This window comes from Balaenoptera musculus, chromosome 16, assembly GCF_009873245.2.
Source record: "Balaenoptera musculus isolate JJ_BM4_2016_0621 chromosome 16, mBalMus1.pri.v3, whole genome shotgun sequence".
Taxonomy (NCBI): Eukaryota; Metazoa; Chordata; class Mammalia; order Artiodactyla; family Balaenopteridae; genus Balaenoptera; species Balaenoptera musculus.
This window is the reverse complement of record NC_045800.1, coordinates 17985780-17999538: the sequence shown is the minus strand read 5'-3', so window position 1 is coordinate 17999538 and position 13759 is coordinate 17985780. Positions and strand designations below refer to the sequence as shown.

Here is a 13759-nt window from a genome sequence, read left to right as displayed (position 1 = left end):
TTTTATCATAATGTTTAATGATCTTGTATCTCTTGGTGGTGCTATGGAATAAATAAAATGCCTTAAAATAAATAATCTATGACGATAGCTTACAGTGTAAATATATCATGTTGGTAGCCAATTCTTCAACCCTCCCACTGGTTTCTACAACTAGAGCTTCTTAAATTCACATATATTTCACAGGCTTTCAATCATTTTATCCTACAATTGCATTTCAAAAATTCCAGTATTGTGTTCCTCGGCAAGGAGGCAGAGCCATTTTGTATGATTAATGTCTGGGGGAAAAGTTTTTGTGGTCACCCCTGTCTCTAAGGCCCTCATGTCTGTCACCAGCAACGGCATGTGCTTCAACTCAGAGTTAACAGCCCCATGATGTTTGGTTGCATGTTTCATGTCTCACAACTTCTCTACTAAGGAATTAAGAGAAAGTCACTCTCCAAACAATCTCTCTTGCAAATTCCCATTAGTGCTAAATATAAAACAGACATTTAGAGAAGGAGGAAAGGGTACTTTCTCCCTTAGGTATCCTTGGTTGACATAGAAAAAAACCCTGAATATAGATTTTAGGAAAGTGCTCTTATCAAAATTCCTAATTATGAACGCTAAAGACATCTTCTCTCTGTCTCTCTCTCTCTCTCTCTAAACTTGAGTAATTCAAACAAAATATATAGAGAGACATGGATATATACACACACATATATACTGAGTATACACAGGCACATAAATCTCTACCAATTGATAGATACAGCTATAGCTATAGCTGTAGAGAGATAGATATAGAGAGATTGCTGTCTGTATATACTCAGTATACGTGTATATGTGCATGTATATATGTATATGTGCGTACATGTGTATGTATATATGCGCATGTGTGTGTGAATGTTTATATGTAGGCACATGTGTATATATGTTCTATGTGCATGGGTGTGACTGGATGCCAGATGTTTATGTTACAATGTTTGATGAAAAAGGCAGAAGTAACAAAGTTTTTATTATATGAACATAACTGTGTAAGCATGTGGGCTAGGGCTGGAAGGGCACAAACACACACACTCCGTACAGATACAAAGATGGGATAATGATAGTTGATTGTCATATCCCACCCCATCCCTACATCTGTGTGTTATTTTCTAATTCTCTTTCAATGTAACAGTACTGGATTTCTCAGTTACTTCTGCTCTTTTGTACATACCTGTTAGTCCTCAATATGTTGCATTACTACTATGTTTCCTCTCCCCAGCTAAACTGAGAACTAAAGATCATAGAAAGTTTCATATTTTCTTGTGTCCCCCAATGTGGTACCTGGCACAGAGTAAGTACTCAATAAATGCTCTTTGAATTAATGAAATGTTCATAAAGATGCATGGATGGATGGATGGATGGAGAGATGGATAGGTCGGTGGGAACTGGCCAATCTCTCTAAGAGACCCCATAGCAGAAGTTGCCTTGTTCCCTTTCATAATGGAACAAAGTGCTTAGCACCCAGAAGCCCTGATCCCAAATAAGGGAAGAAGATATGAGGCATGAGAAGATAACTTTTGGCCCACTGTCTCCATGCTAAGGTAACTCCCCCGTCCCTTCATAAAAATGCCTCTACCTTCCCTCCTTCCGAGCATCAGTCAAAAGCTCTCAATCCTTGGGACTTCCCTGGTGGTCCAGCGGTTAAGAATCTGCCTGCCAATGCAGGGGACACGGGTTCGAGCCCTGGTCTGGGAAGATTCCACATGCCATGGAGAAACTAAGCCCGTGCGCCACAACTACTGAGCCTGCGCTCTAGAGCCCGTGAGCCACAACTACTGAGCCCACATGCCACAACTACCAAAGCCCACGCACCTAGAGCTCATGCTCCGCAACAAGAGAAGCCACCGCAATGAGAAGCCCGTGCACCTCAATGAAGAGTAGCCCCCGCTCGCCACAAATAGAGAAAGCCTGCACACAGTAACGAAGACCCAAATGCAGCCAAAAATAAATACATAAATAAGATGAAAATGGAATCGTGTCATAGAAAATGGAGTCTGTGAAGTTCCTAGAATTCAGCTGCCCATCTCTGGGCAGAAGAAGAGTCCTGCGGATGGATAAGAAAGAAATTAAGCAATAAATTGAGAATGGGACATGATCCATTTGGAAGCTGCAGTGCTCACAGGAAGTGAGAGCTCAGGGCCAGGCCTTCCAGCCACTGACTGCAGGGGTTCTGCCTGCCTGGGACGGCCTGAACCTGCTGGATTTCAGCGATTCACCCCTCAGTTAGAGCTTTAGCCCCTGAAAACATTCCTGAGATGCCTTCTGCTGTGGGCTTCTATGTCCTTGCAGGCCGATTAGCTGATAAAGATAATAAACACTAAAGGTTAGGGAGCAGGCAGTTTGCAAAGAAAGGCAGGTCCCTGGCCCCAGGCTTCATTCTCCAGCTTTCCCCTTTCCCAGAGTGAAATTGGATTCACTGCAAATTCGCAAGCTAATGGGCTGGAAACCTCTGGCAGGGAGGCAGGCTCACTGGCCGGTCTGGGAGCGGCAGCCCTGGTCTCCCAGGAAATGAGTTCACTGTATCCAGCTCATCCGTCTCCACCTTTGCTCTAGGCCACAGGACTCCAGGGTGGACGGAGGAGCCCAGCTAGATGGCTCCCCCTACTGGGAGACTGACTCAATACCCCGGAACTACAACCCCTGAATGGGATATTTAAGACACCCCGTGGACTTTCCTGGGACGCCACAAACACCTTTGAAGAAAATACTCACCTCAGAAGATCTCTGGGACTTTAGCTTCATCCTCAGGAAATTCGGGGAGTGGAATAGTGAAGCCTTCTTTGCCCTTCAACCAGAAGGTTGTTTGTTCTCCTTTGCCCTGTGGGAATCAAAGGAGGCTGATGAATCACGGAACAGGAGAGCTTGCCTGTCAAGTGTGGTCCCTCAGCAGACAACTCAGGTCGCCCTTACTCGCTTCCTGAGAACGTTGTTTGTAGCCAGAACTGCAATAAGGCAGGAGCTGCCTTGGTGAGGGAAAAGCTTCATTGTAGATGAAATCGTGGTCATATCCTTGGACTTTGCTGATCAGCCTAGATGGACAGTCAGCGATGGTCTATGGGGTGAGGGCCAGTGGAGGCTAAAGTCCGTTGCAAAGAAAATCTTTTTAAAATAATAATAAAATCTACTGACCTCTTACTATGTGTAGCACACCAAGTGAAACACCTCACATACAGGTTCACAACTAATCCTCACAGCCACCCTTTGAGAGCAGTATTATCACCATTCCCATTTTACAGATGATAAAACTAAGCCCCCAAATGAGACAGCTAGGAACAAGTGGGACAGGATTCAAAGCTAGGTCTACACTGCTGACATCTAGAAAAATCTTCCTCTTACCTGAAGTCCGTTGATGAAATACATCATGCCAGAGCCAGACTTAGCAAACTGTGGAATTGAAGGTACCTCCTCCCTTTCACTTCTTTCCCTGGACCCTGACACCCACTCAAATTCCCAATGTCATAGTAACCGCCCACCACTCCCACTGTGAACATCTCCAAGATGCTCTTGAGAACATCTCAAGCGGAGTACCACCACCACCCCCAGAAAGGGCAATGCTTATCAGAAAGAGGAGACGGTATCATGGTACGTTTCAGTGATGGACAGGGAGCCAGGATGGAAAGGAAGGCAGAGAGAAAGGGAAGAGATATTTAAATGTGTAGAGATGAGGTCCAAGTGCCCCCAAACCAATGGGCTTCCATCCCCTCCACCTGGGCACTTTAGACTCAGGAGAAGGGAAATAGAAGAATGTGGACATTATAATTCCTGGGCTTATATTTGCTGTTGCTTTTGTGGGAGACTAGACTGGGGTGTTCAAGCAGAAGCCAGGAGACCAGTGTAGCAAAGAGAAAGGAGGCATCACACAAGAGGTTGGTCTAGGTTGGAGCCAAAGTCACAGATTCCATGTTTGACCATTTAAGGGAATTGTACAGTCCTCTTTGGAGGAAGATAACCTCACAGTCATGAGAGCCTCCACATGGACCTTCGTGGTCTCCATGAACCACGGCATGGAGATTCACTCATCCCATCTAAGTTCCTCAATATCTCCTTCAGGGACCCAAATGGGGTGGGGTGGTGGGGTGGGCACGCATTTGGTCTGGTCTTACCTTGACTGGAATGCAGTCTTTTGCAAATCACACCCTCCCAACGCCAGCAGGGCGCCTGCAGTGCTGTGAGAGACCTGAATCAGGAGAGCTGGCAGAAACCAGTTTTACCCTAGTCATCACCTTGGTTGTGAATTTCATATGGATGTCAGTGGGGCAAGGGCTGCTGTGGGGAGGGAACGCTACACACACGGCTCAAGTTCTTGGACCGCCAGCACCTCTCACTAAGCAAATCACAGGCAACCTCTCTCACGTCTAGGACACGTGGACTGGGACCCCCAAACATCCAGGCATTGCTCAGGTGCTGCTGGGTGTCGCTCAAGCTTTAATACATTCAGTTTAGAAACAGAAGACAGAACTGGGTCCATATGCAAGTTGGTGTTCCTGATGGATGAGGGCAGCTGGGGTCCTCAGGCTCCCTGGGATAATACCAGAGCTGCAATGTACCACTGAAAATGTCCTTTGTAACCAGAACTGCAGCTAAAGTCTACATCAGCATTTCTAACTTCATATTTTGTCCTTCAACTCTTTACTTACAAGCTAAGAGAGACGTTTAAATCTGGATTTGAGACTCAGTTGATTAACTTAGACAACAAAGTAATCAGAGGGGAAAAGATTTTTTGTGTGTTTTTATATACTGTGGAAGATTTACAAATTCAAAAGAATGTTAACCGAAACTTTTCAAAACTTAAATCACTGAGTAATTATTTTTTCCAGCTGATAAATGTCTCAGCTGATAAATGGCATATATGTGTCTAGTAATAATCAATACAATAAAATTATTGTAATGCAAAAGAATTTGATGTCCCTGGGAGTTCCTGGCCATAGATTTCTTTGGCATCGCCAAAACTATACAGCACGGTTGGCACATTACTACCTACAGGCCAAATCCTGCCCACCACCTGTGTTTGCAAAATAAAGTTTTATTGGAACATAAACACACCCAACATTTACATGTTGCAAATTGCTGCTTTCACACAACAACAGCAGTTACATAGTTGCAGCAGAGACTATAGCCCCCAAAGCCTAAAATATTTATGGTCTGGCCCTGTTCAGAAAAAGTTTGCCAACTCCTGCTCCTCATTTAAATGATCTTACTATATGTGTACCTGACTGTTTAGGATGGAAAGTCTTGGAAGGAGATGTCATGTGTGTTTACGTGGCTCCATCGAGAGCACAGTGCAAAAACCCAGCTACAAAGCTTGTGACCAGTGTTGTCTGAAGTGGATAATGATCTTATCCTCCAGATGGAAAAGAGTAGACAAAATGCAAATGGGTCTTCTAAAAATACTCTCTGGTTAAAGATAGGGGACCGGAGGGGCAGCGATCGTGTGTTTGCAAAGTGCTGTAAACGATACCCACGCAAACTGCTACTTTCCATTCTGGATGCCATGTTCACAGTGTCTCCAAACAGACAGTATCTGGGCATGGTGATTCCTACCACGCCAGCCACCATGGGACCTGCAAAGGGAAGGACAGAGGGGCATGACCAGTCTGCATTTCCCAAGTGTGGGACTCCACCGTGCAAATCAGTTCAACAAAAGCAATTCAATAAATATCCGTGAACTACCCTCTGGGGGCAAAGCTTGAAATAGACCTCAGGGTTTACAACGAGGCAAACTACAGAACCCACAGACTTTTGGTGGAAAGCAACATAATCAACTGTTATGGGTTGAATGTTCGTGTGTCCCACCCCAATTCACATGTTGAAGCTCTAACCTCAATATGATGGTATTAGGAGATGGGGCCTTTAGGTGGTAATTAGGTTTAGAGGAGGTCGTGAGAGGGAGGGCTCTTATGATGGGATCAGGGCCCTTATAAGAAGAGAGAGACGCGAGAGCTCTCTCTCTTCCTCCACCGTGAGGACGTAGCCAGAAGGCAGCCCTCTGCAAGCTGGGAAGAGGGCTTCCCCAGAATCCACCATAGTAGAATCCTGACCTTAGGCTTTCCAGCCCCCAGAACTGTCATAAATGTGTGCTGTTTAAGCCACCCAGTCTAAGGTAGTTTGTTACAACAACCAAACTGACTAAGACAGAAATTAATGACAGTGTTATTCATGCACTGGAGATGTAAACAAAGCATCAGTGGCACAGACATGGGAGTAATTCATCCTGGTTAGGAGTCAGGTTTTATTTTAGTTAAGCTGTGGAGAATAAGTAGGAGCAGGTCTGGCTACATAATCTGCAGGGCCCAGTCTCAAATGACAATAAGGGATCTTCCATTCAAAAATTATCAAGAATTTCAAGACAGTAACAGAATGGCATTAAACCAAGTACAGGTCACTTCCGCACAAGTCACAAGCCCATGAGTTTGAAAAAAACAGAACAGATCAAAGGGCATTTGATGCAGAGGCATGAAGGGAAAGCAGCCCAAAATAACTGTCCTGGTTTGGGGGCTCCTCCTAATTTGGGTTCAACACCTTGGAGTCTTTGTTTGTCCTTGTTGTTATCAAGCAATCTGACTAACTAGAAATACACGTGCAAAGAGAATTCAATCTTTTCTTTCCCCTGCAGATGCGACCATTTGATTTCAGGGTTCCTAAATTAAGCCTCAGACCTAGGGTGTGAATTTAGAACTACCTGCTGCTGTATCTGGACCACAAGGCCACCTGCCCTTAGTGCTGTCTACCTGTGTGGAGGCCAATCCAGAGCTTAAGCTTTTCCTCAGGCATGTGCCCAATCTGGAAGTGGATGGTGGCACTGAGGAAGTGCAAGGACATCGTGGCAATCTCGTCCACGTTTTGGGTACCATTCCGATGGGAAGTCCGCTAGACACCATGTATGCATCTCCAATGGTTTCAACCTGAAAATAAAGCAAGAAAGTGGCCTTGTGTTCGTCATGAGGGAGGCTGGGGGTGACGGCGGGGTCAGAGACAAGGCCCCTTATGACTGATCCTGTTTGAGGCCCCATCCTTTGAAGGGTCGTACTCCCTGACCTTCATTCCATCCAAGTCCCAGCATTTCCTCAAGTTCCTACTCTTGTCCTGCCTCCTACAAAGCCTTCCTTCCCTCACCCTCTTCCCCACAGTCTCTGCTTTCTTCTCTGAAATCTGAGAGTGCTGGTGATTATATTTCCCCAACCCTAGTTCAAAACCAGTTAGACAGGCAGCAATATACTGATGGAGTAGATCTTGAAGGGTCACATGGATCCATCAAGTGCAATCCATCTTATCCAAGCTGAACTGTCTTCACTCCACGCAAGGGCTCTTAGATACAATTATACATATGCTTATATTATACAAAATATGTATAAATGTATGTACCTGCCTGATCTGTCCTCTTTTTCCCCAATCCTCCTAATGAAATCATCTTTCAGATCCTTCATTCACAACAGAGAATAAATGACAAGTGTAAGCATAAAGTTATAGCCCCTTCCAGATACATTTGCTTTTCAGCAGAATCCAAAGATGATATGGAAAACGTGGAATTTCAGGCCTTAGCCAGGCAATCAGACCACGTCTGCTTCCTGGTGACCCTAAAATTACCCAAAGCCAACAAGTACACAAGTCTAACTGCTTCTAGGCTACCTCTCCCCACCATGGGCACATCCCTTAGCAATATAAACTGACTTTAGCATTAGTTCACGCAAAACGTAGCTAAGAAGAAAACACTAAGAGGAAATCCCAGAGGAGGCTCGTCTAAGCAGCACGGCTTCCATTTTTGTTGGCTGAATGTGATCTGATCTTTGTGATTATCTGTACCATCCTTCCTTCTGCTCTTGAACAGAGGCAACAACTTTGAGGAACTTGGGGGGATAACCATTGAGGATGTGTTGCCAGGGGACATGATTACACTGTCCCAAGTCTTCCCGATTCCAGGACCACATGCAGAGCCCTGAGATCACGGTCAGAGCTGGTGAACTAGTGGCTGCCCACCAGGTATATGTGAACATGGGCATCTTGGAGTCATGATCTGGCCCCATCTGAACAGTCAGAAAACACATGAAGTGGCCTCATGATCACCACCAGTGAATGAAGCCAAATTATTATTTTGTTCTCCTCCCCTGCAAAATTCATTTTTCACTCTAGGTGACCCTGTTCATACATCCCCAGTGTAGCACTAGGCGGGTGGTTGCTGTCTGACCTTTAGCCGTGAGTCTGATAGTCTAAGCTTGGGGGTCTATCTGCACCTGAATTGCTAAGGATCACAGTAACAGAAGTGAGACTCACGCCAGATCCAAAGACAATCTTTAAAGGAGAGTAAATGTGAACCTCTCTGAATGTGGAAAAAATATATTCAGGAGGGAACTGGAGGAATTAGCCAGAAGAAGGTCAATGCCTGTTTTAGAAATGTGTTTACTGTGAGATAAAATAATGGAAGGAAACAGAGGGAACAACTGATGATTCTTGACAAGCACCTACATCTGTGATGAATCAAGCCCTTTTCCAAGAAAACAAACAGGAATCAAATATTGAGTTTCTGCCATGAATTGAGATAGACTGCCAGCCTGAAATAGAGCCTTCCTCCTGGCTGAGGTCTAGGGCTGGATTAATCCTCACTCATGCCCGGAGACAGCCTACAAGGGTCATGTGTGTCTCCACAACCCAGGAACCAGGCATCTCACCTTATACACATCATAAGTTTCAATGATGTGATCAAATAAACTGTACAGGTCATCAAGGAGCTGCACAAGTTGCAGCAGGGAGCTGAGAGAACAGAGTTGTGTGAATCCAACAATGTCAGAGAAAAAGATTGTCATGGACTCAAAATGCTCTGGTTCCACGGCTCTTCCAGCTATGCACTGTTCTACGATGAACCTGAAACCACAGAATAGGATCGTTTTTGAACAGTATCATTCATCTTGTCTCCTATAGACGCCTACAAAGTCTCCCTGGTAGAGCTTTTTCTTCGGTGGGTTAGATTTTGGGGTAACAAAAATCCATCATCTAGAGGGATTCTTTTGACACCCATTTCTCTGCCTGCATTTTCTCTAAAGAGATATTTGAATTGGTGGGTATAAATTCAGGGAGGGGTGAGAAGCAGTTCACATAAATGCCTTTTCAAAAAGATTTTCTCCCTGAGGGAATTTCATTTGCCCCTATTGGTTATAGAATTTGATTTTAAAGACTCAGTCTGCAGATGTGGAAGCAAATGTAAACATTCATCGATCCACAAATTAACACTTCTGCTTCTATCAACCAATCTCACATTGACGCATTCAAATCCCCAACCCCATTTCTTGGTCAAGACACATAGAAGGGTGCCGGAATTTTAACAGCAGATGCTCTGCTAAGTGTTTAGAGAGTTCACAGGTGATAACAGAGCCAAAAATAAGCAAGTTTTGAATCTGAAGTTATTGGTGCCTATTGTACTGTGCAAAGCATTTGGGCAGACGTAGAATCTGAATATACTGAGGGTAGTAATTAATTGGACTCCTGGAACTAGAGCGCCATCTAGTGGTCCCTTCCTCTTGCTGCATCCCCTATATTCCATCTTTTACAGACCTGCATTCTCTAATTCCTGTGGATTCCAGGGCCTTGCCTCTAACTCCCTTTACAAGGTGTACCAAATTACACACAAAATGCTTGACGCATTTTAGAAGAGCCTAACATTCTCTTAGAAAAAGAACACAGGAAATAGTCTCTCCATGTGGGGTCTCCTTAAATAGCGATCGTGTTGCTTCCTGGTTCTTTTGCCAAGGCCCCTACTACTTTGGAATACCTGGGCAGCATTGTGGACAGAAGCTGATCCACTTTCCTCTTCTTGGCCATCAACTAGTTGGTCCTCTCTTCTACCACCTCCTCCAGGTGACTGTTGTACACTTTCAGCTTGCTCACCACACTGTCTAGTACATTCACGTGGCTTTAAAAGAACCCAGAGATTTAAGTCTCTTTCCAAGAACTTTAGGGCCACAGTGGAGCACAACATCCAAGTATACATTCCAAGACAACATGTCTCACCCTTAAGGTTTCCTACTTAAGGGTTGCCAATGGACAGCAGTGAAATGACAATGGCCAAAAGGCCGCCTGGCAGGACAGAGCCTGTCCTTTACCAGCCCTGTGATCTTGAGCTGCACCCTGTGAGCCTCAGTTTCTTCATCTGGGAAATGAGGATAATAATACATACCTCACCGGGTCATTCTGTAGATTCAGGGAGATAATGAGTACTAAGGCTGTGTCTGGTACCCAGTGGGCACTCAACAAACAGTAGCCTTCACTGCCCTCCCCATCACCCCCACTTCCCAACATGCTCCATGCCAATCGTCATCGTCATGCAGAAATGTACATTTCAGGATGGGTCATTCTCTTCTTTTCAGACAGCAACACCAGATGTTTTCTTTTCAGACGGCAACACCAGATGTTTTCTTTTCAGATGACAGATGTAAGGGGAATTTCTAGATCCTATAGGCTCTTGTTTTAGAAGAGTCTTCAGAGAAATCGTTTAAGTTTCTCATCTTTTAGATGAGGAGACTGAGGCTCACATAGGAAATGGACTTCTTACCTTAACATTGGGGACCCTATTTTCTAAGTAAAAAGTATTGACTGACCTGAGACCTACTATTTAAAACTATTTGGATGTGGAAAATGCAGAATACAGGGCTGTTGTGTTAAGAATGTACAGTGAAATGGACAAATTAAGAGGAGATGCCTGACTCCCAGCCCGGGCCTTCTATCAACTCAAGCTACGTCTAAATGGCTGTGCCTTCTTACATTCAATGGGTCAAAAGATGACACCATTTATCCTGATGTGAAGCTACTACTCAGAAAATTGTTCAAGAGGCATGAATAATTTAAATCAATAGCCTACTCTAAGGTTCGTGAATAATTTTTTCCCACAGTCCAATCCCAATGGATTAGTCATAACCCCTGGAATGTTGGTTTGAAAAAGATTCCGAGGCCACATCAAAATTCCTTGGGAACAAGAGCCTTGATTGATAAGGGGTATCTGGAATGGACAAAGGAGGGCAACGAAAGCACTAATGTCTGATCCATTTTTGTATCATTTATGAAATAAAGGAAGAATTTTTACCACTCGACTTCAACCAGCATGTAGCACAGTGCTTTGTGTATGGTAGGCACTGAGTGAGTATATGATGAAAGAAGAAAGGGAAGGAAGGAATGAAGGAAGGGAGGGAGAGAGGGAGGGAGGAAAGAAGGGAAGGAGAGAGGGAGGGAGGAAAGAAGGGAAGGAGAGAGGGAGGGAGGAAGGGAAGAAGGGAGGGAGGGAGGGAGAGAAGCACACAGAAGCAATCATAGTCATATAGTTTTAAAATTCTAATGGTTAAATAATTAGGAGAAAACGTCTGCTGCACATCTAACTCACCCTCTGGGACTGGCTTCCTATAACATTTTCTTGATGGAAGGGAAAGTGGGCCTTTTCTCTGGAGATTCATCCCAACATGCCTTCACCATGACCACCATCTTTTCATTTCCCTTCTCTTCTGACAGGGAAGGTCGAAGTGGCACTGATGCCCTGGGGTCCTTGATCCGGCTGATGATTTCTGAAATCCACTTGGGATTTAGGTAGCTAAATGTCTGAGCTTTGTGCAATTTAGTACACTTCACTTTAAACAGACATGTTTTTAAATTTGTAAATTGAGTTTTTAAGTAAGCTGAACAGATTAGAATTTCAGAGAAATCTGAATATTTTACAAGAAATATTAGGAATCCTCCTGGAAAATGAGGACTCCTAATGTAAAACACATAAGCACACCCTAATTAATCTGTTTTTTGATTAAGATTTTTTTCTAATAGAACTTTTATTGAAATGAAGCATATCTCCATGTGATTTCAGAAGTGTATAAGCATTTGGTATTAGAAATCTGCAAAGTATGCTTTACGCAATTTGCATTCCATATAAAATGTTACATAAAAGTTATTTTAACAAACAATAAATGTTAACTACTATGTCCCACCTTTGTGTCCCACTTTGTAAACCTACTTTCTTTCACTTCCTCATTGGCTTCTACTGACATTTATTAAACATTCTGCTTAACCAGGTTTTGTGGAGGAAATAATATTTTGAGAACAATGTATATGTGTTTTGGTAAAAAAAAACACTGTGGTGTAACAAAATGAATGAATCTTAAATGTATTACTAAGTATAAGAAGCCAGTCTGAAAAGGCTGCATACTGTATGATTCTGTTTATATGACATTCTAGGAAAGGCAAAATTATGGAGGCAGAAAATAGCTCAGAGGCTGCCAGGAGTTTGGGGAGGAGAAGAAGTTGATTAGGGGAAGCACCGGGGATTTTTTTAGGGTCATAAAATTATTCTGCACGATATCGCATTGGTGGATCATGGCACTACATATTTGCCAAAAGCCATAGGACTTTACAACACAAAGAGTGAACCTTAAAGAAAGCAAATTAAAAAAATATAAGTTGGGAGACTGGACAACTGCAAGACAGAATGCAGACTGTGACAAAAGAATCTGTTTTACAAATGTGTGACCTAATCTCATCGAAGGGGATGGGGGTAAAATGCCGACGTAAGTAACTTCTGAAACAACTAGAGACGGTGAGACTAAAGTCAAAAGGAACTACTCAAAACCACTATACTCCAGTTGGTAGAATTGCCTCTCAGGGGGGTACAGATGAAGAACTCTGAAACTACTGTACGCAAATACTGGGATTGAACAAATAAGTAAATGGATGGCAGATGGTGGGAGCCAGGGTTCTCTCTGTTGGAAAGGGAGGTTATGGATATGTGATGGGCAGAGACTAAAGTAAATGAACCATGTGATAACGACATTGGAGATGTCACTATGAACCCATGTTTAGCTTAATACAGATACAGATGGGTAGATAGAGATATGAATGTGTGTATACATATGGCTTAGTATATACACACCTATTATCTTGTTCTGTCCATGAGGGGGGCTAGAAGCAACAGCAGCCCAGCAGCAACAAGCACATCTAGTGTCCAGGTGTTCATTCTCCAATACAGGAGCCAGGGCTTCTTACACAGCTGATTCTAGTATTGGAGCAGGGAAAACACAAGATGAGGCTAAAGCATCTTATACTACCAGAAACTAAGGAAGCACAAAACAAAACACTGCAATGGGTGTACGTCAAAGTACACAGAAGCCAACTGAAATTAAATGGTCCAAGATAAAACAATTTGAGCCATGAAATAAATAAAGTATTAGATTATAACTCAAAATATAAAATAGCTATATAATATAATAAATTATATATAAATATCATAAATGAAATATAATAGGTAATTGAATGGATAAATAAATAGGAGAGAATAGACAAACCTGTAGAAATAAATTCCAAATAATTTATGTAGATATCTCTCCATTCAAGGTGGTGGAGCAAACACCCCCGTCCTCAGGGGAAGATTTCACATCGTGACCTCTTTCTTACGAGGACAGTATAGGAAGAGGGGAAATCAAGTCTCAAACGTTAGTGGGCATCAGAATCACCTGCGGAGCTAATTATACACAGACCCTAGGCCCACGCCTCACCCCACCCCCACCCCCAGTTTGCAGTTCAGAAGGTCTGCAGTAAGGCCTGAAATTTGATTTTCTAACAGGTTCCCACATGATCTGCTCCTACTGGTCCAGGGACCACGCTAGGCCAGTGCTTCGCAGACTGGGGATCTTCAACATCACCTGGGATCTTGATAGAAAAGCAAATTCTCAGGCCTGACCCCAGACCTACTGAGTCAGGAGCCCTGAGGATGGGACCC

The 13759-nt window shown here is 43.6% G+C and overlaps 1 protein-coding gene across 1 annotated transcript in view; it reads right to left on the bottom strand.

The window, feature by feature from the left end:
• Positions 1 to 2734: 2734 nt before the first annotated feature.
• Positions 2735 to 13759, bottom strand: part of LOC118882896 (guanylate cyclase 2G-like) — a 39952-nt gene continuing 28927 nt past the window's right edge. The window contains 9 exon segments of the mRNA XM_036829273.1: positions 2735 to 2839; positions 3038 to 3041; positions 4125 to 4212; positions 5484 to 5582; positions 6750 to 6878; positions 6881 to 6923; positions 8685 to 8877; positions 9782 to 9922; positions 11384 to 11563. Of these exon segments, the coding sequence (XP_036685168.1) occupies positions 2735 to 2839; positions 3038 to 3041; positions 4125 to 4212; positions 5484 to 5582; positions 6750 to 6878; positions 6881 to 6923; positions 8685 to 8877; positions 9782 to 9922; positions 11384 to 11563 (982 nt within the window).